At 43.4% G+C, this 27,507-nt stretch overlaps 2 protein-coding genes across 4 annotated transcripts in view; one reads left to right on the top strand and one right to left on the bottom strand.

The window, feature by feature from the left end:
• The window catches only part of TPD52L1 (TPD52 like 1), an 87,107-nt gene that overhangs the window by 38,092 nt on the left and 21,508 nt on the right, over positions 1 to 27,507 (top strand). For both annotated transcript variants that reach the window (XM_030556225.1, XM_030556227.1), the window contains exon 3: positions 4,164 to 4,312. In XM_030556225.1, coding sequence (XP_030412085.1) covers positions 4,164 to 4,312 — 149 coding nt within the window. The remainder of the gene's footprint in view (positions 1 to 4,163; positions 4,313 to 27,507) is intronic.
• The window catches only part of HDDC2 (HD domain containing 2), a 39,558-nt gene continuing 37,427 nt past the window's right edge, over positions 25,377 to 27,507 (bottom strand). For both annotated transcript variants that reach the window (XM_030556229.1, XM_030556230.1), the window contains one exon: positions 25,377 to 25,826. Coding sequence is in view for 1 of the 2 variants with exons in the window: in XM_030556230.1 (XP_030412090.1) it covers positions 25,816 to 25,826 (11 nt within the window). In the remaining variant the exon portion in view is untranslated. The remainder of the gene's footprint in view (positions 25,827 to 27,507) is intronic.

The following is a 27,507-nucleotide window of genomic DNA, read 5'->3' on the forward strand; positions in this document are numbered from 1 at the left end:
AGATACTGGTTTTGGCTTAATCTTAAACTATTTAATAGTGTTAGTGGGGTGAACTGATGCACCCAGAGTTTTGGTTTTGGGTGGCAAGCAATTGAATTCTAAGTTTCACTGTCCAATCAATAAATGCATAATCCAATTAGTTTTAAACCAGAATGGTTTCGTTCTTCTTTCTAGAAACACTTGCTCAGTTACCTCTTCACAGAATCTGGTTTCTTCCCTAGTGGTGCTGATTCTTGCCAATGTTTCATTTTGCTGTTTCCGCAATGGAAAGAGGAAGGAATTCTTAAATTAGTTATTTATGATCCAGTGCCCGCTAAACTTACTGGAAAAACAAGAAGTTATTCTGGAACATGCAGATTCTAACACTTTGTTGCATTCCATGGTGAACTCCTGGCCTGTTGAATTCAGCAGGAGTTTTTGCATTGACTTCAGTAGGGCAGGATTTCATCCCATATTCCTAAAATTGCTGATGAATTCCCAAGCTTCTTGAATAACTTGGATCCCATGTAATGGCAAATGAGAAACTGATAGGGTGGAGATTAAACAATGAGATTTTTAAAAGACCAGTGAAACTTTGATCTGTTTCAGAGTAAGAGAATGTATTAGTGTGCAAGATAAAAATAGTTCTGGGATCAATAACATAAAACCAGCCTTGGAAGTCAGTGCTTTATTCACTAGTGCTTGCCTCATTCTTTGCAGTTTAGAGGGTTAAATCATACAATGTCCCATAGGATAAAGGGATTCCAGGATACTTGGATAGGGTTGCCAGATGTCCGGTTTTCAACCAGAAAGTCAGGTTGAAAAGGGAACCTGGCAGTGTCTGGTCAGATATACTAACTGGACACTAAAAGTCCAGTTACTGCAGGTGTGTCTAGGGGAGGGGGTGTGTCAATTACAGCCTGTTGCCCAGCCCTGATGTGGTAGCTCCTGTGGCCGCACACGAACCAGCTCAGGCCGCGAGCAGTTCCTTTGAGGAGTGTGGTTTGCAGGGCTGCAGCTGAGCACAGAGTGCGGAGGTCCATAGTCAGCGGGGTAAGGGACTCCCAGTGTGTTACTGTGGTTCTAAACATCCAAAGCTCTTGGTAACAATTACTCTTGGTGAGGCAGTGGCAAGAAATAAATCAATGGAGACAAGCCATCTGATAGGTGGTTGGCACAATCAGTACACCACAAGAGTGCTTTCACTTAAAGCTCCACTTTATTTAGTCTCAAGCACTTACGCACACATTCAAAACAGGTTAGTAAAACACCCCCAAAATCAATAATTACCGAAGTCTGGAGCGGTCTTTGCATGGTACAACAGCTGTCCAATTGGCCTGTCTTTCAGCTGCCACTCGGGACCCTAAGATGTGTCCATGAAGTGTTTCTGAAGAGTCCAACTACCCTATACTTTCTCTCCTTATTTATTTGGGTTAGTGTAACAATAACATGTTAAGCAAGCAATTTCAAAGGTTAGAGGGTTTAAGAAAAACCTCGTTTATTAGAGAGATGTGGTGGGGTTTTTTTGTTTTTGGGTTTTTTTTCTGGAGCCTGCATGTTTTGAGGGCCCTGACAAACACACATATGAGAGGGCATATATGGATAAGCTTCCTGTTTTTTCTAAAACACATACCTCAGCAATTGCAACAGAGATCTTATCAGGAAGGACAGAGGGTCAAACTGTCCCCCCATCTGCCCCGCCCAGCTGCTTGTTTAGTTATGCTAAGGGCTTTGCAGTGGCTTACGAAGACTTACTGATTTAGCTGCTTTTGGCAATAAGTATGATAATAGATATTCCAATTATTGGTAGTAGTCCTGGCATTTTGCTCATCCACCAAGATCTTCCTATACACGCAGGCTTGGAACGTTCCCTGGGAGGGAAGGAATGTGAGCTGCCCCGCCAGCTGGTTCTTCCTCCAGCCGCGCTCTCAGGCAGCTCCAGGGCAGAGAGGGCTCAAGCAGGTGGGGAAGAGGGCTGCTGGATAGGCAGCACTGAGGGAGGCTGGGGGCTGCTGGGCAAGAGGGCCGTGCCCTAGCTCGCCAGTGGGGCTGCCTGGCTGCTCCAGTGCAGGCACGGCACTCTTCTGACCTGCACTGCCAGGTGCCAACCCCAGCTCCAGCAGGGCCAGTCCCTTGGGGCTGCTCAGACTGGAGTTAAAGGGAGAAAGCAGTGAGGGAGGCAGGTGAGGAATGAGTGGGGTGTGGGACCTGGGGGAAGAGGTGGGGCAGGGCCGGGCCTTGAGGAAAGGGGCGGGTTAGGGAGTCTAATTTTCAGACATTAAAAAGTTGGCCACTCTACACTTAGGATAGACATGAAAAAACAAAACAGCTTTAATGGAAATTCTAATTGTGTTGACAAGAATAACTATATTTGTCCTTCGCCCTCACCACCACTGCAACTTAATTATTACATGAGGCTGCCTGTTTTTTGAGGTAGAGATTTTAAGCCCTATGCAGACTAATGGCATGAGAAGATTGAATAAATGGTGAACTGTTGCTAGTCTTCCTCCCCTTAGCCAAATGTCCTATTCCTATGCTAGGTAACAATATTATTTTTGTATAAAATGAAGTCTGAAAAATTGTGTTTGAAAAGACATGTCTGCCAGAGTACAAACAGTAGCGCCATAGATTGCTTTTGACCAAACATATTGTTTAGTCCTTACTCATGCACAAGTTGGTTAGTTCAAGGTCAGTTCTTAGTTTGACTTTTTTCCCCCCTCCCTTTAACTGAAATGTTTCTAAAGATTAGATGGCAGATTATAGGGCAGTTCCTGCTTGCTTTGTGTCTATGCAAGTAGTCCAACTGATTTCCCCCCCTACAAGTAAAATTTAGTCTGTAGTTATCAAGTCTAAAAACGATTCAGAAATAGAAGATCAAGGCATAGGCCTTGATTCTCTGTTCCTCCACTCCCAGGCTGGGTGTGGACAAACAAAGTTACTCGAAGACACCTTTTTGCGTTTGGTATTCTCAGGTCTTCAGGGCTGCTTCTCTGGCTTTTATGCTTGGAGTGCCTATGGATCCTTATAGCCAGTGAGGTAGCCAGAGTAGAGAGTTTTCTCCTGGCATGTCCATATACCAGGGGATATGACAGAGATGGTATAGCTCTGCTCCGTCAGCTTTATATAAAGTAGGACTTCTTCCTTTGCCAGGAAAATTCCCAGTAATCTCTTCAGCTCTCTCTATTCAGCCCCTTTAGCTGTTGGAGTGACGTTAAGGAGCTTTAATGGAGCAGAGAACCAGGCCTGTAATGTGCAGCCTGGGCTTGAGCACTAAGTTGTTCGAGGCTCTATAGCTGGTACCTTAAATGTAGTGAAGTTTTTCCTCTAGAAATGACTCCTTCCCCTTTATATTGGGATGGGTTGATAAATTATGGGCCACATTGTTACTAGCCCTGAGGAGGACATGTCTGGGTTGGCCAAGGAGGTTTATGGCATGATACCCCAAACCCGATAGACAAGGACCAGTTCCAATAGTCCCTATAGCTACACTATAAGTCTGTTGTACTCTGACAGATTCTTGGCCACCCTTGGTAACATCTAATGCTTTAAAAAAATCTATTTTTATTATTTCAACCATATAAAACAACAGAGATTAAAAGTCTCACATAGAAAAACATAATGCTTTTTGAAAAACAGTGCTCCTTATTTATTTAAAACCTATTTGGGGGAGTGAGGGGGTGTATGTGTATTATATATGATCCAAGACTGGAGGGTTGTGATACTTTATATGCTGAAGCTGTAAATAGGAAATGCAAAGCTCATGGATTCAAAGGAAGGTGGCTGTGTTACATCGTTTTCCTCCACTCCTACCCAGTCCCATTTTTTATGTGAATCAAGTGCTTGTGTCATTTAAAGACTTGTGATGCTCCCAAGCAGTTCTTGCTGCACAGTTGCTTCCCAAGGGTGAGATAACTCTCCCCTTTACGAGGTGCGTGCATGGAGTGAGGAGTGTGGGATCATATATTTAAGGAAATGTGCATTTTGAGCAGAATTTTAATAATGGATGTGGTAGTCCAGGCAGCTTCCCAGGGAACAGCAAAATTGCTTTAATCCTTTTTCCCACACATATGCCTCACTGTCAAATACAGAGTCACATGAACATCGGTAGAGATTTTTAACTCTGACCATGTGATACTTATTTATCTTTCCATGACTAGCTAACATTTCTGTTTTATTCTATTCAGCTAGAGGATGAAATTTCAACTTTACGGCAAGTGTTAGCAGCCAAAGAAAAGCACCTAGCAGAAATCAAACAAAAGCTTGGTATCAACCTGATGAATGAGCTGAAACAGAACTTTAGCAAAAGCTGGCACGACATGCAGACGACTTCTGCGTGAGTACAAAACCTGTACAAGTTCATTCTTCTCCACTGAGTAGCATATTTTGGGCCCTCATACAGTGCTATTTGCTGAAAAATGTGGCCAAACTTGAGCAAGCTGCAGGAACTGACATGGCAGGTTCTTCAAAGTACTTAAGTGGTTCCAAAAAAAAAAAAAAGCAATCCTGTAACAACACCACAAAAAAACCTGTACCCCACCAAATGTTGCCCATATCACATGAACCCCAGATTGGTGGGAGAATATTTTTGATCTGATGGCATTATATTTGTTTTCCTACTTAGCTTTTTTCTTTGTACCAAAACATCAGCAGCAACAAAAAACACTTCCAGTGCTCACAGAACTGCTATGTATGACTCCATATGAGAATTTTCTACAGTTTTTCATAGTTGACTTCAATAACTGAAAGCAGGCAATAGTCATAGGAGAAACAGTGCTGTGTCTAATGGTTAGAACAGGGAGACCTAACTTCATGATTCCTGAGTTTATTCAGAGCATTGCTATTGGCTTGCAGTTTGAGCTTAGTCAAATAGCTTAATGTGTCTCAGTTTTTGTTTACTTGTGTGTAATATGGATATCAAGAATGCTTACCTAGTTTCCAAGAATGTGGAGAAGCTCAGTTTAGGTGAGATCTGTGAATTAAAAGTACTGTAGAAATGCAGGGTATTGGTATGCTACTTGCAATGTATAAATATGGTAACTGAAATTCAAGTGTTAACTAAACAGCTCAGTAAAAATCTCTATCTGGAAATCTTTTAAAAAACAAACCAATGATACTGTAGAACCTTAATGGTCTAGTTCATTGTCTGCCAAAAGGGTGTTTTTGGAAGAAAAAAAAAAAAAAAAAGGGTTGCTTGTTTGTAGGGTGGGGAGTTGGTTTTTTGTTTGTGCTGCTAATTAAAACTAACCTATCTATCTCCTAAAACTGGAAGGGACCCTGAAGGGTCATCGAGTCCAGCCCCCTGCTTACACTAGCAAGACCAAGTACTGATTTTGCCCCAGACCCCTAAGTGGCCCCCTCAGGGATTGGCCTGCTAAACCCAGGGTTGCGAGTTCAATGCTCAAACCACTGAGCTATCCCTCCCCGCAAGGTCTCCCATGGGGAAAGGAGTTACTGATACATGTAAAGAAACAGTGATAAGACCTACCCTGAATCTGCCACAAAATGTAGAGGCCTGGAGCAGGTACAGCACTTTGAGCTTCTGTCTGAATAACTTTGTATGTGTCTGAGGTAAAAGCTGACTGGGAGAAATGGAGTTTGAACAAGACAGGAGACAGACAAAATAAGAAGCTCGAAAACCAAGTCCTTACTGAGGTGCAGGTCTCAGCTCCATAGTTAAGGTTGAGTTTTGCACTTAAAGCGGGGTTTCAACACTGATATTTATGAACACACTGTATCTTTCCTAAAATGACAGCACCTGAGTATTGAATGAATAATAATAAAAAGGAAAATCTAGTGTAGCTGTCTCCAAACTGCAGGGAGCTTCGTTTTCTTCCCCCGCCCCCCCACAGGGGCACAGAGGAACATTCGGGGGGAGAGCGCCACCCGCCTCCGTTCCTGGCTGTGGCCCCTCCTCCCCGGGCCCCTGGCCAAGGCTCTGCTCTCAGCCCTGCCCCTGGCTCAGCTGGGGTCCCAGCCTTTGCAGCCCCAATCCTGGACCTGGCTGCAGGGGGGAGGGGAAGGGGCGGAGATAGGGTAAGGAAAGGGTAGGAGGTAAAAGGTTTGGGGACCACTGATCTAATGTAATTGTAGTGGGGGGGGGGGGAAGTTTTCTGTCAAAGCTGTTTTGTGATAGAAAATTGGGGTTTGGGGAAAATGATTTTTTTTTCTTAAACAAAAATTGTGTTTTCCATGTAAAGGTTTGGTTTTGTGGGTATTTTTAATAAACACAAACATCCCAAAACATGGAAGATGTATTTCAGCCAGGATTAATGAAAGAATAGGGTCATGAGGCACCAGAACTAAAACTTCAGTGAGGCAGCCCAGCAGAATTCCTAAATAAAACTTTTCCGTTTTAAGCTTGTATAGAAGGGGTACATAAGCAGGATGATTTGCATGAGACCTGATCATTAGGACAATCCCTACTATTAAAAATTAAGAACAATAAGGAAAAGTTTCAAAAGGACAGTTTAGGCATCTATCTCCTGCTGAAAATTAACTGGGGATAGGTGTCTAAACTGCCCTTTGTGCCTCTCCCTAAAGCATCCAAATCTTCAAAGTGCCGCACAACCTGGGCTTCTGTTGGCTTCAGTGGGAATTCACACTGAAGGATCTATCTCGGCAGAAATCTGATAGTAGATGATGATTGTAGGTTGAATAAACATTCTAATAACATTATTTTTTCAGTGTGGTAGCATGGAGTCAGTGCCTTACCCATAAAGGTTCCTTGTTAATATTTGCCTTCAGCCTTACTAAATCAGGAGCCTATTAAAGAATAAAGTCCAAAATATTTGGGTGCCCAAATTTAGACTCTTAAATCCATATTTAGATATCTTAATTAAAATTGCCTGACTTTCAAGCCAATGTTAATGGGATTTGTAGACACTCAGCGTTTCCAAAAATAAGGCTTTTTTTTTTTAACTTGGGAGATTTTCAAAAGCGTGAAGAAGTATGCACCCAAACGATCATTGATTTTTGGAAAGAGCCCAAATGGGCTCCCAGAAATGGGGGTACCCAAAAATCAGTGGTAACTTGAGCACCTAACTGCTATTTCTGCCTTTTGAAAATCTGCCGGATGCCTAACTGTAGATATAGGCGTTAACTTTAGGCATCTAGATTTGAAAACATTTTAGATGTTCACCAACTTTGAAGTGTTACTAATAGTGCCAGGAATATCACCTTCAAAGGATTCTGTCCAGCAGAAAATGTCCATGGCTTTTCTCCTATAGAAAACCATAAATATGGGCTCCATGGACCAACATTTCCTATAGATTCAAGCCACCGGCAAGGTTGCCACATAGCTCTGGGACAATAGCACACAGAGCTAAATTCTGCCCTCTCTGCCCTCCATGCACACGGGCAACTCCTATTAATTCTAGTCGGATGCTATATTTTCAACAATAGCTCTGGCATTTTGCAGCAATATAGCTTTCAAAAGGAAACTCTGGAAGGCTGTTCAAATCTTTCATCCCTGAATACAAAATACCTTCTGTTGGAGCTAGCTCATTTACTTTGTCCCTTTCTGGGCACCACACTTCAGGAAAGGTAGACAAATTGGAGAAGGCCCAGAAGAGCAACAAAAATGAATTAAAGGTCTAGACCTATGAGGAAAGATGGAAAAACTTCTGATTATTTAGTCTGGAGAAGGGAAGAGTGAGGGGGGAGTGTGAGAAGTCAAGTATGTATAAGGTTGTTATAAAGGAGGAAGGTGATAATTAAGGCTATGTTTTAGTCATGAGTATTTTTAGTAAAAGTCATGAACAGGTCACGGGCTGTAAACAAAAATTTATGGGCTCGTGACCTGTCCATGACTTTTACTAGAAATACCCTCCCTGACTAAAACTTGGGTATGGCGCTGCGGGTGCTTGGGGAGGTGGTCTGGGAACCCCGCTGGTACTGGGGGTAGGAGGGGCTGAGCCATGCCACTGCCACTGTGGGAGGGACGGGGTGGTGGGGCTTCCTACCTGGCTCCACATCCCTGCAGCTCCTAGGCAGCAGGGGCCAGGTAGGGGCTCCACTGCTCCTGCTACAAGCACTGGCTGCCGCAGCTCCCATTGGCTGGGAACCACAGCCAATGGGAGCTGTGGGGGTGGGACCTGTGGGTGCAGGCAGCATGTGATGTAGACACCCCTCCGCCTAGGAGTTGCAGGGGGACCATGCCAGTGGGAGTTGGGGAGCCCCCCACCATGAGGTAAGCACCCCCTGCACTCCCCAACCCCCTGCCCCTAGCCCTGAGCCCTCTCCTACACACCCAGACTGCTGACCCAAGGGCTGCTCCAGCCAGCACCAGCTGTTGCAGAAGTCACAGAGGTCACAGAAAGTCATGGAATCCGTGACCTCCGTGACAGACTGCTCGCAGCATTAGTGATGATTTGTTCTCCTTATCCACTGAGGACAAGACAAGAAGTAATGGGCTTCAATTTCAGCAAGATTTAGGTTAGACATTAGGAAAAACTTCTTAACTGTAAATAAAAGTTAAACACTGGAGCAAATTACCTAGGGAGGTTGTGAAATCTCCATCACTGGAAGTTTTTTAAAGAACCAGTTAGACTGGGATGGTCTGTCAGGGCTGCCCTAGATCAGTGTTTCTCAAATGCAGCCACTGTATGGTTGTGTGTGTGCGTGTGTGTGGTGGTGGTGGTGGTGGTGGTTTTTTTTTTTTTATGGCCATGACAGCCTCCAAAACATGGGCGGATATTGGGGGGAAGGGGCAAAGCAGCGCCCCTCCTGTGGCATCCAACTGTTGCTCCTGACTAGCTGTTTCTAAGGACAGTGAGCTGCGCCACATTGGTGTTTGCACTGGTACTACCAGCAGAGATTGGCACCCTGCACTGCACAGCCTCCTCAGGGGGCTCTAGGCAGTGCCTCTGTAGACGTGGGGCTGGTGTGGGTGGTGCCAGATGCAGGTCTTGTCAGTGGAGGCAGCTGCAGCATTTGGCCACTAGGGCACTCCCCTGGGCAGTTCCCCCACTCCCAACCAGCCAGCATGTGGTTAATCTGGTATTCTGCAGGCAGCCAGTGAGTTCCCAGCCCATCTTCCCTGGAGTGGGCTCTTGCTGAAGGGCCACAGAAGGCAGGGACAGAGACAGGTCAGCCTTTTCCCCCTCCTGGGGCCACACTTGCTGTTTACAGTTGCTGCAGCTCCTGCAAGTACTTCAGTGGCCCCCACATGCTGCAGGATTTGGCAGCTCCCAGGCAGAGTGAGGGGCTCCTGCTCCATGACATGCACCAAGCACAAGAATAGGAGCAAACTCCAGGTAGAACTGTTGTACAGGCATCCACGTTTTACCAAAAAAGCAGAAGAGACAACAACAAAGACAAGAATGTGCAAAGCACCTTGTTGGTGTTTCTATGATGCTGAGGTTCAGTAAAGAATAGAGATGACTGTATTGAGTCTGCAAAAAAACCCAAAACCCAATATAAATAAATGACAATGAATTGGATGTGTTTGTGCACAATTATTTGTTTCTCCTAAAGTTAATTAAGTATTTTGGAAAAAGTTGTCTGCAAGAGTTGGTGGCTTCACTCTGAGGCCACCAAAAATCTTGTTGTGAGAAGCTCTAGATAATACTTAGTCCCGCCTCAGTGCAGGGAACTTGACCAGATGTACCATGAAGGTCCCTTCCAGTTTCTAAGATTTCTATTATTCACATCTGTTCATAATCAATTTTCTTGTCCAGTATTTTCCTCTGTTGTTCTACAATGGGTTAATTTTAGCATAAACTACATGTCTGGGGAGGGGGGCTTTATTTTCACAGGCCCTTTTGCCTATATAAAACATACCAATAACTTCCGAAAGAATTAGTTAATCAGACTCATTCATTTCACATTTGTGGTGGGGAGGAGGTGTTCAGGTAGAATAATTTTTCTGAGCTCAGGTTTGCAGTGAATAGAAATTGCCAGGAATTTGGTTAGCTTAGAGCAGTGTGTGCATTTATTATTTTTAAGTATAAATAATTGCACTTTTTAATGAAGCAGGACAATGTTGGTGGGTTTAAAAGGCAATGCTAACAATTTTGGATTAAGGTATAATTTTATTTACAATGTTGCACTGATTTTTTTTTTAAATTATTTTCCTAATTAGCATTTTGCTACCCAGAGAAGGGGCTTACGTAACCTGAATTCTTGCTTGGTTATAGGTATTTGCTTTGCATTTGAGTGGGTGCACTTCTCTTACTTTCATGTTTGAAATGAATTTTGCGGTTCCCAGTACACAATACTAAGCAATAAGAAACGCACATTGTAACATAAGTCATGCAAAGAAACAGGCTGACCTGTACCTCATTGTGGTGGAGTGAGTGTAACATCTAAAGTAGGGGATTGCTCATTGGAGCTATGCCATCAGCGATGAAGGCTTGTCTGAAATATCGCCTTGGGCATTATGTGAGGTGGACAGGTCCAACGAGAACCCTGAAAATGATGGCTAGCACAGGCAGTGAAGATGCAGAGCAGCAGCTGCACTTAGCTACCCAAGTGAAGGAAGTCACTGAGAGAGACTCAACGGTTTGGATCGCACAGTGTGAAGCCAGTATTGGTAGACCAGGAAAAAAGTCATGTTACTACACGTCCGTCTCATCCCAGTGGGTTGAGGTGGTATTTTGGGGGTTTTTTTTGTGGGGCATAATCGTTTGCTCTTGCTTTTGACCATGAATAACTTAGCACTCAGCACCAGGGTTAAAGCCCCTGCATTACTCTCAGCTGTAGATGCCTTGCCAGTGCTGTATTCCCTCAGCATATATGACTTGTGCCAAAGCACCCCTGGGGATGCGCATCCTCTGTCGGCAGGCATGTTTGCAATACATCGTGACAATTTATCCAGTCGTACCTGGGATCTCTGCCAGTCCATCAAAATTGCAATCTGGAATGTTTCAGTTCTTCCTAGGCATGGTCATCAGGTCACTGTCTCATGTGAAATGGACCGTCTTGGCATATCAATCTCAGGCCTAACGGAAGCAAGGCTGATAGATCACAGCTGTCAAGAGGTGGAAGATTCCTTACTTCTGTATTCTGGCAGCTCCAACCACTTACGGGGAGTAGCAATACTGCAACACGAGGCCAAGTCCTCCTTAATCATCTGGATTCCAGTGTCGTCTCGGCTGTTTATTGCACGTCTTAAACATTGTCATGGTTACTGCACTGTCATAGTAGTCTATGCGCCAATAGAGGAATCTGTTGAGTCAATTGAAGATCATTTTTACGATCAGTTGGCATGTCTAGTACGCACTGTCCCTCATGATCCTGGGTGACCTAAACACATTTAGTGGCTCCCTGCGAAATGGCTTTGAACATATCATTGGTCATGGCTCAGATATACCCAATGATAAAGCTAGCTGCTTGCTCACATTCTGTGCCTCCCAGAATCTTTCTAATCTTGAGTCATGGTTCAGGTGGCACTGCATATGCCGGATGTCATAGGTCTCTCATGATAGCATCACTCAGGAGTTGGACCACATCAAAACACGTAACAGGCGTCTCTTCACCTTCTGTAGAGTATATAGTGGTGCGGAATGTGCTGTGAACACAGATTACCACCTAGTGGTTGCCCATATGGTGTTTGACACTCCGATGAGCAGATAAGCCTTCTGTGATGAAGTTTGACATTGACGCACCTTGTGTGCCAGGTTTAGTCAGCAACTTTTTGTATTGACGTTAGCAATAGATTCTCTGCTATAGCCACCCTGCTGGATGACATAGAGGTTGCCTGGACACTGTTAATTTCTATTCCCCACCAATCTGCTGAGCAGACAGTTGTCTATAGGCATCCAGCACATCGACCATGGCTATCGGGGAAGGCCTTGCAGATAATTAAATTGAAGGCCACAGCTTGCCAAAGTGGCGATAAGCGCACTTGTAACCAGCTGAAGCTAGGGTGCTAAATTTTCGCACTCCGTGATCACAAGGCATATTATAACCACATGGCGGACAATATTGAATTTGCCTCAGCCAGGGGAGACTTAAAGCCTGCATTCTGTGCTATTTGCAACCTCAGAGGTCAAGAGGTAGTCACTACAGACAGCATCCTGAATGGCTGCCAAGGCCATCCATGTAAATCAGATAATGACATCCTCTCACGCTGGGTGGAGCATTATCACAGTGGATGAAGTGCAGCGAGCCATCTATAAACTGAAAGATGGATGCACAGCTGGCGCTGATGACACCCCCACAGAGCTGCTAAAATGTGTTATTGACCCTATAGTGGAATCACTTCTGGCCATCTTTCATCTGATATGGAGAACAGGAACCTTGCCAACCACCTGGAAAGGACGGTGTTGTGATCTCATTTTATAAGGGCAAAGGACTGCGCAGTGAGTATAAGAGCTACAGGCTGATCAGTTTGCTGTCCATTCCAGGGAAGGTGTTTTGTGCATGTTTTGCTGCGTGTCTGGAGCCTTTGCTACATTGGAAGCATCTCCCCCAATAGTCAGGCTTTATGAGGAACAGGTCCACATTAGACGCCATTTTGGTCTTCCACTTGTCGGAGAAACACTGTGAGTTCAGGAAGCCCCTGCACGTAGCATACATTAATCTTAAGGCTGCATTTGATTCAGTTGACTGTATTGCACTATGGAAGGGCATAGGTGTCCCTACCACTCTGCTGGACTTGATTAGAGAGCTGCATAATGGAACCACTGCCCATTTACATCTGGAGAATCAGACGTCAGCACCTTTTTAAATCAGTATTTGGTATCAGGCAGGGCTGTATCTTGGCCCTGCGCTCTTTTGTCGGGCAGTGGATTTCATAACGCAGCATTCCGTCAGGGACACAGGCATCTCAGACCTTGACTATGCTGATAACATTCTTCTAGTACAGAGCCACAACAGGTTTCGAGAGGCACTCAAGAAAATGGAGGAGGAGTGGGCTAAGATTGGCCTCCAGGTTTCATGGGCAAAGACAAAGTTGCAAAATTTAGGACCAGGTTCACCTGTGACTCCAATCTCTCTTTTGAATAATGAAATTGTCGAAGCAGTCTCCAGCTTTTCCTATGAGTTCTATACTTACTACTTCCTCCAACTCTCACATGGAGGTTCTCCATTAGATTGGCATTGCAGTATCTGACATGGGTCATTTACAACAAATATGGAACCACCATCATCTCAGCATGACAACCAAGTTCAGGATCTATTCGAGCTGTATTCTTCCCGTACTGTTGTATGGCTGCGGAACATGAACACTACACCACTCAGACTGGGCAAAGTTGGAGAGTTTCCACACAAAATGCCAACATCGTACATTGGGCATAAAGTGGAATGATTTCATCTGTAATGTAGATGTTTATGGTCTCTCTAATATGCAGACTACTGGGCCATTGTCCACAGATAGCGCCTTACGCTTTTCCTACATTTCACAAGGATGCCACAAGGCGTTCCAGCAAATGCCATTCTGTGTGTGGCATGTAACATCTGGGATAAAATTCCACCAAGCTAGGGGTGGAGGAGGCCCAGAGGCAGACCCCTGTTACATGAGTTCATCAAGTCTGTTCCGATGTTGGACTCTCGGGCCGTCAAGCCTTTGCAGCTGCTCGGGAATGAACCAAACGGCAACGATCGCTATGGCCAACTGTTCTGCTAAGTGTTGAAGAAGAGAGAAGAATGAAAGAGCCCTAAAGAGTTCAGTGCTTTCTCATGCTGTTTCTTCCATTAAATTTCATATGATGAAAACTACAAATGTCAGGTTAATTTATCCTACTTTGTCTGTGAACACCTATCTCTCACATGAAGCACTGAATATATCTCAAAAAGACTCCTAAGTGTCTGGTCTACATTTTATCCTCACCATGGTCATCCGGTCAGAGGCAGTTTTGCCCATCAGTGCCCTTCTGGGGCTTTCTGGTAGCAGCAGCAGGACACTCCATCGTCATCTTGGGTAGCAACAGCATTGGGACTAGTAAATTACCAGGAGATAATTTATTATACCCAAACTTTTCCTAATTATTATCTAGCAGTAGCTTCTTCAATGTCACAATGTAGTCTGATGGCTCTCAAGACACACCCCAGTTTCACTCTCTTATGAGGCCTCCAATTGTCACAGAACCTCCTTTTACGTAAACTTCTCTTGTCAAATCAGCTCCTCTTAAATGGACAGGAAGTCAACCCATAAGTCATGTAGCAAAACATGTTCAGAGATTACTTAAAGAGAGAATACTGGTGGTTTATTACATTTTATGAAACTGAAATAAAAAGCAATAATATTTTAAAAGTCCAAGTCGGTAATTATGAACTAAAGGTGAGTTTGATTGCATTATGGGTGTTTATGGGAAATATCTGGCTGGGGAGCACAGACCATAGAGAAGACATGAGTAAACAGGACTACAATGCCCATGAGGGACCATGGTGGGCTATCCAAATCAAAATATTTCAGTTTTCAGGCATTTGGGGTGTTTTTATGAAAAACTGAAAATTTCCACAGAAAACTATATACGTTAAAAAAAAAAAAAGTCGAATACTCATTTTTCTGTCAAAAATGGTTTCAATGGAAATTTTCCCACCAGCACTACTTTTGAATCAGAAACACAGAGCTACTTTCACCATTCCTTCTGTTCCTATACTTCCCCGTTAATTGTACCAAAACAATTAGGGGGCATAACTTAAGCTTTGGAAGATATGGCGCTTAGCATGGACAAGATCTGTTAGGCTTGAACACTGAGCCAGGATGCTATTTAATAGCGAATACTACTATATAGCATTTCCATATGCACATCTATATGCCATTCCACTAAATCAGACCTCACAAGGAAAAAACAATTTCTCAGGGTGTTTCACCATTCAGAATGAGGATTGCTCAGTGCAGCTGAGGATGGAAAGCGCAAAGAGTCTTGCTATGATCTGCAATGGCTGTCAATGCCAAGGGGCTGTTATAGTAATAACAAAGCACAGGAAAGCATTGGCCATGTCCCTTTTGGGCTGACGCCTCCTGAGATTCAGAAAAACTAGCCACTGGCCAGCCCCAGCACCAAAAAACCTAGGGAGTTTAAATCATTCTGCAACCCCGTACCAGGGCACAGGACTGTACCTACAGCCACTCAACACATTTGTATAATGGGTTAGACACACTGGTTCTGTGTCTAGATGAGTTCTGTGGTTTGCCATAATGCTAGCCTCCACTTCATCCTTTCTAAGGCTGGCATTGGGACCTCTGACAGCACAGTCCAGGAAGTCTGCCTACTGTTTGCTCTCAAAGCCTGTGCCTTTCCCACCCTTCTCCTTACCTTATCCTGCTGGCTGGTCAGTCTTGCCCTCAGACGATGGGTCCATCCAACTTCCTGGCCAGTCCCCAGAGACAAGAAGCACTGCTGTGGTTTTGGCAGCTGGCAGGTGAGGGCTCAGCATTCACACAGCATGGGACCTGGGTACTGGCTGGGCCATGGTGTGCTCCCAGATGTCACATGTGCAGCCAGTAGTTAAGATCACCATGTGTGTGGCTGCATATGCACAGCGCAAAAAAAAAAAAAAAAAGTGACACATTGCATCTTTTGACTGGTGACTGGCAAGGTAGTAGAAAAACTGGCCAGATGGCAACCGTAGGACACTTATGAGGGCCACTTTAGAGTTGGTATTACGAACTGCTATTTTGGCTTGACATGACCAGAGGATACTCCTACTCTGAGGGCTGGATCCACCAGGTTTAGGACTGCTTTGTGCTGGTGTAAATCTGGTGTAAATCTGCCAGAGTGCCATCCAGGATTGGCCCCCTTGGTTTTGCCCAGCACAGTCGTGGGAGTCCTTCTGCTGACTTCAACGAGCTCTGGATCAGGACCATAATGCAGACAGATGCTGTTCATACCTTTCTGTAGGCCACTTTCTGCCATCCTTATTCACAACAGAATAGTGCCTTACTTAAGAAGTAGTCATGTTGAAATCAGCAGAGACTACTCCTGGAGAAAGGCACTATTCAGTATTGAGTGAGAGTGGCAGTATCTGGCCCTGTATTTCTATTCCTCTGCAGCTTCACCTCTGTTATGATTTGCCTCCCCCTTTCTATTCAAGACTGACTAGAATGGAATCTGACAGTTGTGCCAAATAATGTGATGAAGCAAAAATGGGGATGAGAATGATATCACCAAATGCATTTGAACTTCTTACTTCAGGTGAAAATCAACCACATGTGTAAACTCACTCTAACCCCTTTTAAAATGATGTTCACAGTATGGAATATAGGTCCTGGATCAGATTCTGCTCTGTTACTCCTGTTCAATCCTGTTGAAGTCTGCAAGGTTGCACAGGTCCAACAGCAGATCATGTCCTTTTGTGACTTTTTTGTTTGAAGAAATCTTAATCACAGCACTCGACTCTTAGAATTTTGTACATTGCCTACATTCTCTTTCTGGTATCTTTCTCCGCAAGTCTGACTAGATATAAGCTGCGCCTTATCACCAACTGCATCTTCCAATTGTTTCCCCAAAACATTTCACAGTTTTAAATACGACAGCACAGTGGACAGTATTACAAATAACAGTCAGTATTAATGTCTCAGTGGACCCTTCATGATCCTGTGGATTCTCTCCCCCAACTCTCCCTCCTGCCCTGCGTGACGATCCAGACAGATATTATACACTTCTACCCTGATATAACGTGACCTGATATAACACAAATTCGGCTATAACGCAGTAAAGCAGCTCTCCGGGGGTGGGGTGGGGCTGCACACTCTGGTGGTTCAAAGCAAGTTTGATATAACGCGGTTTCACCTATAACCGAGTAAGATTTTTTGGCTCCCGAGGACAGCGTAATATCAGGGTAGAGGTGTAGGTGAAATCTTGGCTATTGAAATCAATGGCAAAACTGTTTTGACTTCAGCAAGGCCAGAATTTCACTCAATGACACCAGTGTAGTCATGGAGCTGAGGCAGGGGACCCAAGAGGCAGCACAGAGTGTTGTATGGAGAGTACTAGCCTTTGGCAGATCTCCCAGGATCTGCAAGTTTTGTGGGCAGAGCCCCCTACCCATTTTACAGGGAGCAAGGGAAAAGAAACTGCACCAAGAGACCATCACAGGGTGTCCATACTGCTAGCTTTAATATAACTTGCTCAGAGTTGTGAGGCCATGGCAGTACGCACTTCAGCCTGGGCAAGACAGCCAAGGAATTACCCAGGGTTCTGGAAAGGCTTGTACAGCCCACACTGAAGCATGCGCTGCTGCAGCTTCGCTGATCCGCAAGCCCAGGCAGCAAGACAAAGCTAGCTTGAAGCTAGCTAAGGGCTATATTCTGCATGAGTTTCTGTCACGCTCAGTGATTGCTGTATACTCTACCGTACATGAGTCTCCAGACGCTCTGGCCTTCTCTTTAGATTTCTCCATGAGTGAGGGCAAACTGGGGAATAATTCCTTTGAATGATTTGAGGTGTATTCTCCCTTCAAAGTGCCCATGTAATTTCCATCTGTCTTAATATATTTGGAGAGAGGACACATTAGTGAAAACAAAAATTCTGCCAGGCATAACTTTTGTGTGAGAGGGATTGGGTTTTGTTGTTTGGTTTTTTTTGTTCCAAATTACAGTCTAAGGACCAGGGCCGGCTCTAGGTTTTCTGCCACCCCAAGCAAAGAAAATTTTGCCTGCCACCACACCCCACCCCCTGGTTTTGTTTTTGTCTTTTACATATGTTTGCACTTTGCAATGTTTTAGTTTTTGTTGTTGTTTTTTGGGGGGGGGGGGTTGACTGGGTGTGGTACTGATGCAGCATTGGGCAATGACTGCATCTGAATCTGCTTGAGCCGGGTGTGTCTGCCTGAATTTCTTATTGAGGCAAAGGAGCTGAAAAGCCCCATGGGCCACTAGAGTGCTGGAATAACTCATACCGCCTGTAATATGTGTGGAGGGGAAATACAGAATAGAGAATGAAATTTCAAGAGGCTTAAATCACTGTGTGCTTTGCTGCCCCGGTGTCACATCTGGGTCTCGAGGGAAGGCTACAGGGTTGTGCAGCCCCGATCAGAGGTTCAGCGAGAGCTCTCAAAAGGGGACAGTTATCTCTGGAGATGACAGCCCTTGACTTTCCTGGGCACGCTCCGTATTTCAGTCTTACTAGGAGCTGGGCTGCTGCTTCTGAGCACTTTCTCCTACTTTCGCTCATTTCAAATGAGCCTGATGTTCCCCATATCATTAACTGAAATGGGTAAGGAGCACACTTGAGAATTGCCTGCTGTCTGACGGGTGCTAATTCCGACACTGCCACTTGATCAAAGGGTCAGGTAATTATCTTTAAAAAGTTGCGCCTGAATGAAAGGATTTCTCCCAGCTCAGATTTGTTTCCAAGGGGGTGGGGGAGGGAGAGAAGAAGAGGGAAAGCTGGGCTAAGCATTGGAGGGGTATTTCATGGCACTCTCTCCCGGTGCGTCTCCGTGAGCCCCACCAGCTGTACTGCAGCTCAGGGTTACCTGGCTGGCGGCACTGACGGTGTTACTGGCCGCTCCGGGCTTCCTTCCCGACCCTGGTAAGTTCTTAGCGGCTTTCTCATTGTTCCTCGGGCTGTAGGGCTTTAGGAACATGAAGTCACTCTTGGCGGACTCCAGGGTCAGGCAGACTCTGTAGCAGTAGCCTGGAGGACCACTGCCCGCCACATCCAGGCAGTTGGTTGACACTTTGTTGCCCGAGGAGAGCTGGGGCTTGATGTTGGAATTTTTGAAGATGTCGGCAGGAATGCCGCCCCTGGAAATGTGCCGCCCCAAGCATATGCTTGCTTTGCTGGTGCCTAGAGCCGGTCCTGCTAAGGGCTATATTCTGACCTGGTACAAATGGATTAATTCAATTGATGCTATGAATTTGACCCTTGAAAGTGTTGATCCAAATTATAAATCCCTGAAAATAATGATTTATCCTGAAAGTGCTGATACAGCTTTAACTAGAGCAGTGCTAGTGAATGCCGATAAAAGGGTTTCTCTTTATCTTTAAATACAGATTATTATTTTTTTAATCAATCCCTGATGAGACTTTTCCAGGTGCCATCACTGGAGACAATTACAATGCTATATTAGGCAAAATACTTACATTTTGGTTTCACTGCTCCTGTAAATGCTATAATAGGTTCCAAGTAGGAAGAGGAGAGAGAGCTGCTGTCACTCAGTAGCAGAGTGGGAATTAAGTTTAGGTCATTGATAAACCTTTGTGCTTATCTGCATGGATGAGATGGCAAGATACAAGCTCAGTCACTCTGACATTCTTAAGAACATGTTCTTAACTGTGGATTATTAGAATAGACTATACTTGCAACACACATCATTTACATGCATGTTAAAGATCAAATGAAATATTAGTTAATGCTTTAGTCAGCCCTCTGCTTTTACATGAATTCCCAGCAAAATATCTATCAAATCAAGTGTTTCCCAGAAATACAGCTGCTTTACATTCTTTCTAGAGCATTTCATTCTTAAACTGACTAATGCTTTAAACAGAAAAAGAAGCAAGCTTTGTAAAACATGGCTTGTGCAACCAGGCTCTGTTCTTATATGGTTTTGTTATTGTTTGAATCGTCTTGCATCTCGTGAAATCTTTATCATGGAGGAGAGCTCATAATGGATTATTCTTTGTCAGAAAAGAATGAAACAGAACAACACTGAATGTCATTAGCAAAATGAAGGTACATTAATTAACAGTATATGTTATATATTTTACTGAAGCTAATCTAAAAATATTATACACTATTATTCATAGTTGCATAGAATTTAATGCCAGAAGGAACCATTAGCTCATTAAGCCTTTATATCCCAGGCCATTAATTTCATTCAATTACCCTTATACAGTAAATTGGGCTAGACCATGGGTCGGCAATCTTTCAGAAACGGTGTGCCGAGTCTTCATTTATTCATTCTAATTTATGATTTTGCATGCCGGTAATACATTTTAATGTTTTTCAGAAGGTCTCTCTTTATAAGTCTATATATTATATAATTAAACTAGTGTTGTATTGTAAAATAAACAAGGTTTTCAAAATGTTTAAGAAGCTGCATTTAAAATGTTGATCTTATGCTGCTGGCCTGCTCAGCCTGCTGCTGGTCTGGGGTTCTGTTCACTTAGGCTGGCAGAGGGCTGAGCGAGGCCTGCGGCCGGGACCCCAGCTGGCAAGGGTCCATCAGCCAGAACCCAAGACCAGCAGCAGGCTGTGCAGGACCGGGACCCAGAGGGCTGGGGGCAGAGGATTTTAGTCAGGGCTGGGGGCTGGGTATGTGGGGGGGTATAGGTGTCAGGGCAGGGGGGGGCTGAGTATGGGTGGGGTTGCTGGTGTCAGGGGTAGGATGGGGGGGATGAAGGAGTCAAGCAGAGGGGTGGGTGTGTATGAGGGAGGTACAGGGCTCAGGGCAGGGGCCTGGAGGGTGTGCAGGGCAGAGGGGGTGTGTGTGTGTGCGCTCCAGTGGAGCAGGGAGCATGTCTGCCCCCCTGTGGAGCCAAACGCTGACCCCCGGGAGCGCACAGCCCCGACCTCCAGAGCGCTGCACACATCGGCAGGGCTCCAGGGGAGGGGAGAAGGCGGGGGAGGGGCCGGCAGCTTGCTGCGCTCGGCCGGCACTCCGGCCCCGGAGTGCGGACCCCGCGGCTTGCCGTGCCGGGAGAGTGGGGCCATTTGCCCACCCTGTGCACATGGCTATGCTTCTGCTCCTACGGGGGAGCAGAGGGCAGAGGAGAGCGGGCTAGGCTGGGCAGGATTTTTAATGGCATGCTGGAGTCCGGGCAGGCTCCAGCGTGACATTAAAAATTGGCTCACGTGCCGTTTTTGGCACGCGTGCCATAGGTTGCCGACCCCTGGGCTAGACTAAGCATTTCAGTCTTCAGGAGACCAAACTGTTGTGTGCCACAGGAATAAAACAGGAGAGACCAAGGTGTCACCATTGCTTGAGGTACCTGCAATGGCAGGGACTTGATATGGTGAGATGTACATGTTGTTGGATTGTGACCATTGAACCATGCAAATTCAGATAATGCTGTAACAGTAAGCTGTTTTCGTTATTTTCAGTCCCACCAATCTTTGTGTTACCTGTTAACTTTATCAACAAAGATTTCATCTAGAGCATTGATTTTTTTTTAAAAAATGGCATTGGACGAAGAACCAATCCTGGGTGACCCATTAGAAATAGCCACAGTCGCTGATGCAACTATATTTGAGATGTGTCAATGAGCCAATTCTTAATCTAACTAATGTGTTATCTGTTAATTCCATAGAATGCAAGTTTTTAAATCCAAATATCATATCAAATACATGGCTTGCCATATGAGATGAGAAATAATATATTGATATCCTCGTTCTACTGCCTTATGTTGGAGTCTTCAAAGGAAGGTCAAACTTCCTCTGACAGTTGAAGAGCAATTCCTTCCTGACCTGATGAGATCAGCTGGTACCTTGAAGCATGAGACTTGATTGTCCTGTTTTATTTTGTGTAATTGCAAATGTTGGTCATTTTAAGTATCCACTTACAGTATGTAACTCAATGGCGACATAAATATGGGCAGCCTGACTATACATTGTGTGAAGCAGTATTTTCTGCTGATTACATATTATGTGAAGCAATATTTCCCTTTATTTGTTTGAATTAAGTCTGCCATAAAAATCAGCAGTAGTGCCTTGTTCTCATATTTCAAGACAATGCAAATAGAAGAGAAGGGTTACATAACATTCAAGCTCATTAGGTGATTATATCAAAATATACTGTAAGTCTACTTTACATATGGAGGATAATTTAGCTCCTTGGGAGGTAAGTTATCCAACGCCATAGTGGCACAATAATTCATGAAGAAGTTTATTTTCCTGTAAATAGTGAAAAAAATCTAACTATAGGGTGCATGTCTGCTGTAAAATTGCCTCCAATAATATCACCATGAAGGTTATTGGAATCACTAGTTACTATATCCTGCAGAGAGAGAGAAACTGAGAATTTCATTTAAAAAAAAATAAAAGCTTTAAACTAAATTGCTACAGCTGAAGGTAACAAAATAACAAAAGGTAAATACTGGAAATACTCAGATTGAGCCAGGTCAATTTCATTTACAGATTAATCCTGGTAGTGATCCATGTACCATATTTGCTTAAGTGTCATGCTATTAAACCCCTTTTTGGATAAAGCATGCAGGGTAAAATAAAACGTGGACAACAACTTATTTTTAAACCTCCCCCGCCCTGACATGTATTCCCTCTCCTCTGATACCATGAAGTAAATGTTGATGCCTTAAATACAGGAGGCCTGATTTTTATAATTTAATGTAATTCAGGAGTAATTCTATTGAAATCAGTGTCTGATTCTGCTCTTACATAGGCTACTGTAAATCTGGAGTAACTCTATTAAACTCAGTGGGTTTACATCAGTGTGAGCATGAAGAGGCCTAAGGAATTTACCATGTGAAACTAACAAGTACGTCGGTGATCCAGTGTTTCTTGAATATCTTTGCTCTAAATGTACTGCATCTTAGGCTTCTCAGTCTGAAGACTCAGGGTCATCTGGCCTGGTTTCAGCCAGCTTTTGACCAGCTGTTGACCATCTTAAGAGTTTGTCATTGTCATTTATGTCCACAGATCCCACATGGTCAGTGCTTACCAAGTCATTATAAATGGTTGCTTGACGGCCAATAGTGAAAAGCTGTTATAGATCACATGACTCGGCAGCTATGAGCATTCGGCAGTCCAGGGAGGTAATTAATAAACACTGTCTATTCTACACTTTTTTTTCCCCCTCAAAGCAAATTTGAATTAGCCTTTATAGTTCTTAACCTGAATATGAATTTCGTTGCTACCCTTAGAGGCTTCTAAAAAACATTTAAATTGTGAAGCGTATTAAAAAAACCAACAGCAAGTGAGTTTATGTTACACGAGAATTTGGAAAGAGTTGGCTCATGCTATTAATGCTGATGAAACATCATGTCCCCAGAAGTCAGAAACAGTGCTAAAGAGGTCACCACTTACCAATATTACTGACATGGTCTAAAATAGAAAAACTTATGCATATAAATATGAGGAGCCAAAAGCATCCAAACAAATACAGTGTTTAACAAATGCACAGTTAACATATAATTCACTAACCATGTATAATGAGGCAAACCCACTAACCTTTGTGGACTTGTCATTTGTGAAAAAGATTACATCTGATCTGAAAGGAGGATAAAAATCTGGGGAGAGAGAGAGCTTTGATTTCATCCCTGTGTTAGATTGACCCTGAGGTAATTTTAGCGGAGTCTAAGTTAAAGTCCCTATCCCCATAATGGCCAGTGTTGCCTGTTGTTTTGTTGATTTATTGTTCGCGTCCGTGTTTGAGACTTTCACAAAGCTTTCCCACTCCAGCACTGCCATTTTTTTCCACATCCAAGCTCAGCTTTCCAGAGAGTTGGTGGTGTCATTAGCTCAAAGACTATTTGCATCAGTCTTAGATGGACTTATAGTGTCATGTAACCTCTATAGTATTAGAAACACAAATGCTGCCCTCTTCCTAATAGAAACATTAGGAAGGACAGAGTATTTATGGGAGCTACAAAAAAGTAATATTAGCCAGACTGACAATCTGCCTTATTTCATCTGGTCCCTAGAATGAATGTGTGCTCTAAGCAAAGTAGTATTTTTATAGACACAAATGAGAGCTTGTCTTCATCTATGTATTTGTTTATTAACTAAAGAAGTGCTTGTCTGCTGGACACAGGCATTTGGGCATTATCCTTTTAAAGTTTCAGAATGTATCTATGTATGTATTGTAGAACTTACAATACATACATAGATAAGACATCTGGGTGGTTTGTGACATAGAACTGCTTACACTGGCGTGAAAAAGAAAAGGCGCTTACCAGTTGTTTTATTCAATTATTCAGCTCTAAATTATAACCGTGAGATTTTTTTTTTTTGGTACAGTCACTCTGTTAAATAACACACATGCTATTTCCTAGAGGTTTGTTGCCTTGGCTTCCAGCTACATTAACCCATAAATGAATTCCTGTGTAACATACTCCTTATTGACTATCAGGGAGTGCGGACCTTGTAATAATGCTAGTCTGTATTATGGCCCTGATTTGTTAAAGCATCCCTATTTAGGACAGCACTGGGCACGTGCTTAAAATTGAGCATGTGCTTAATGGCTTTCCTGAACTGGAGCAAATAAAAAATGCAGGCACGATGAATGGAGCTTAGTGTTGGAAAATGTAATCATTTAAGACCAAGGTAAGTTGATGGCAGAGAGAATGGAATTTATTTTACCTCTACTGAAAAGAGCCATTAAATCACATTTTGCTTTTGGTTGGTCAGTTTGGGATAACCTCTAATCCCTCCAAATGCAAATCAATTGTTGTGTGAGAATTTGACAAATTTGGATTGTAGCCTCTGAATTTGTCTATAATCAGCAGCATATTTATAAAATGTTATCAACTTTCCGGGGCTTTTCTGAGGTGTATGTGATAGATCAGAAGTAGAGTTTAGAATGAATTCCATGTGGCAGGCAGGCTTTTGATCCTTTCGGAGGAAAGGTGGGGAGGGGAGCATTAGATATCTGTGATCCATTGCATTTAGTATTTATATAGCAGGGGAAAAATTACTAGTCACTCTCAGCATCAACCTAGCAAGGAGTAGCAGTATCTTGGAGAGGGAACTTAAATTTCTGTTGACTTGAACAGAGCCCAAATTTCAACCACAATGTGTAAAAATGCATTATTTTGGGGTATATTTTGCTTTCATTGTGAAAGAATGAATCTTCCCATGATGCTAGAATGTGTGTATTTGATTGTCTAAAAAAAAAATTAAAAAAAAAAAATCAACGTAACCACATGGCTGTACACTTAGAGCTATAAAAAGTTATTTTAAGACCCAATCCTGCTCTCTTGCACTAGGGAACATTGATGTCATTTGAATTACACAGGTATAAAGCAGGCATTAGTAATGGGAGAATCACTTTTAAAAAGAAATAAGACAAATTAAAAAGAATACTTGAATAAAATAGCATCTCTCCATTTTGAACACATACCATCATTTAATGAGACCTAGGTGTTTTTGTAAAAGGTGCCAGATTGTCAGCACTAAAGAATCAGACCTTACAGTTATCTAAAGAAAAAAAATCTTGTCACAGGAAGCAGCGGTTATTACTTTATTTATTTTATTTTAGTCGTGCTTAGAAGCCATAGTCATGGACCAGGACTCCATTGTGCTAAGTGCTATACAAATCAGAACAAAGACAGTGCCTGCTCCCAAAGAGCTCACAAGCTAAGTACAGCTTCCTTACCTAGCTCCACTGGTGTGCTAGAACCCCTGGCTTAGGTACCACCATAGGGTTGCCAGGCATCGTTTTTTCAATCCGAATGCCTGGTCAAAAAGGGATCTTGGCAGCTCCCGTCAGCACCACTGAACAGGCCATGAAAAATTCAGTCGGCAGCGTAGCAGGACTAAGGCAGGCTCCCTCCCTGCCCTGGCTTTGCATGGCTCCTGGAAGTGGCGACGTGTCCCTGCGCCCCCTAGGTGCAGGGGTGGCCAGGGAGGCTCTGCACGCTGCCCGAGTACCGGCTCTGCAGCTCCCATTGGCCGGGAACCATGAGGGCAGTGCCTGCTGTCAGGGCCCGTGGGAAGGGGCAGGGTGCTGGGCAAGGGTGTTCAGTTTTCTGCAATCAGAAAGTTGGCAACCCTGTTAAGATGAGGGTTCAGTCGCCGTGGTTATTCAGTCCTGCTCTCATTGCTGAGGCACCCCCTTGTGGAGCCAGTTTTGATGTCGTTCTGTGAGGTGAGCCTCTGTCTTCTGTGAATTTGAATGAGACCTCCAACTTATTTGGCAGATGTTATCAATCAACTGTCAAATAAAACCTTCTGTCACCGACTTGTGGTGGATTTGAATTGATGACCTGGAGGTTGAAAGGCCAGATATCCAAGTCCTCTTAGCAGATCTGGTTCCTGAACGTGCCTTTTAAAGGTGATCTGAAAATGAGGAAAAGCAAATGGATTTGTACCCTTTTTAGCTTCTTTGATGTATAAAGACGCCTAAAAGGTTTCTTCAGGGTCCACCTTCACTCCCAAGTTGTTTATCATGTTGAAAAGTAAAACTTTTGTCTATCTTTTTTTCCTGAAAGGCTTTCTAAACAGCTGGGGCTCTATCCAAGGCCCGTTCAAGTTACTGGAAAGACCTTCCTTTGACTTTGGAGCAGGTCTGTGGAGAAGTGCTGGGAAGATTGATATTGGAGATGCCACGCAGTTAAATGTGATAATATGTGAGGGGAAGTAATTCTTGTTAAAAATGCTTAAAGCTCTCTGGCTTTTGTGTGTTTTTTGGTAACACCTACTTAACTCAAATATCCAAATATGCAGCTGGGAGAAAAGATTGCTTTGTCAAAGATTCAGCATTCCCACCCACCTCCTTTCAATACAGTGCTGAGAGAGCCCACAATGCACATGTAAGACCCAAACCAAAAAATGTGACGTTCTTGATATTTTTAAGGTGAAAAACAAGTAGGAGTTGGGAGGGAAGATGAGACGAGACCGTTTTAAAAACAAACTAACTTTTGGGTGTTCTTTACATACCATTTAAAAAAGAAAACCACTACCAGGCATAATCCCTATTCTTTCCTTTGCAAGTTGCTTTTTTCTCCAGCACTTGCAGTCATTATAGCAATATCACTTACTGAGAGCAGGAGCAGAGCACTGGAGTTCTAGAACTGTCATCTGCTGAATCATCTGGCAAACATTTGCCTTTAGGGGGTACGGAGTATATATAACCAAAGTGTGTTCATTGGGAAACCATGCGGTAATCAAGTTTGAGATTTTACCAGAGTAAGGAGCAGGGTTTGCCTGGCAGCCTTAATTCTGCTGCTTTTATCATTGTATGCTATAAAAGACATATGGAGACAATATGGGTAATATATATGACATACTATATAGTAAATGTGAATGCCATTTTTTATTTTATTTTTTGTCCCCATTTCCCCCACCTGCCGAAGCTATATTATTTTCCTGCATATGGGAAATAAGAAAACAATTTTCTGCTAAACGAACTAGGCAATGAGGTTTCCCAACTGATCTCTGGTGTGTGTTTTTCTATTGTATGTGCTGAAAGGATAAATAAGACCAACAAAATAATATTTATCATGCTTTCATGTTCATTTCTACCATTCTTTTTCAGCAATATAGACAGAGTATAAGGTAATTTATTGTAAGTGCTTTCATTTTGTTAGGTCAGTATTCCTAATTCAGGGTTCATTTTGCTTCACTGAAAATGTCATGTTATACCCTAGAGAGGGCGGCTTTAATGTGATCAGAACTTGTCTGCTCAACAAAAGAACTGTCATGCAGAAAAGTGGAATGATAAACTGTTTCAGAATTCATAGGTTAAACAGTATTGAGGGGAAATGAAAGCATGACAAGTCAAAGCATGTCCTATAAATAAGCAGTGTGTGAATTAAGAAGATTGTGTGTCTGAACACATGTGCCATACATTACATGAGTGATTTAAGAAAGATTTCAAAACTGCTTTGAATGTGCACTTGCTGTCCAGATTTCATCAGGAGCCTTTTTTCATCTTATGGGCATTTTTATTTCCTTCAGTAGTTAACGAATAACAGGAAGTGTAACACAAAAGATTGGCATTACTATACCTAATTGAAAA

The sequence above is a fragment of the Gopherus evgoodei genome, chromosome 3, assembly GCF_007399415.2.
Source record: "Gopherus evgoodei ecotype Sinaloan lineage chromosome 3, rGopEvg1_v1.p, whole genome shotgun sequence".
Classification (NCBI taxonomy): domain Eukaryota; kingdom Metazoa; phylum Chordata; order Testudines; family Testudinidae; genus Gopherus; species Gopherus evgoodei.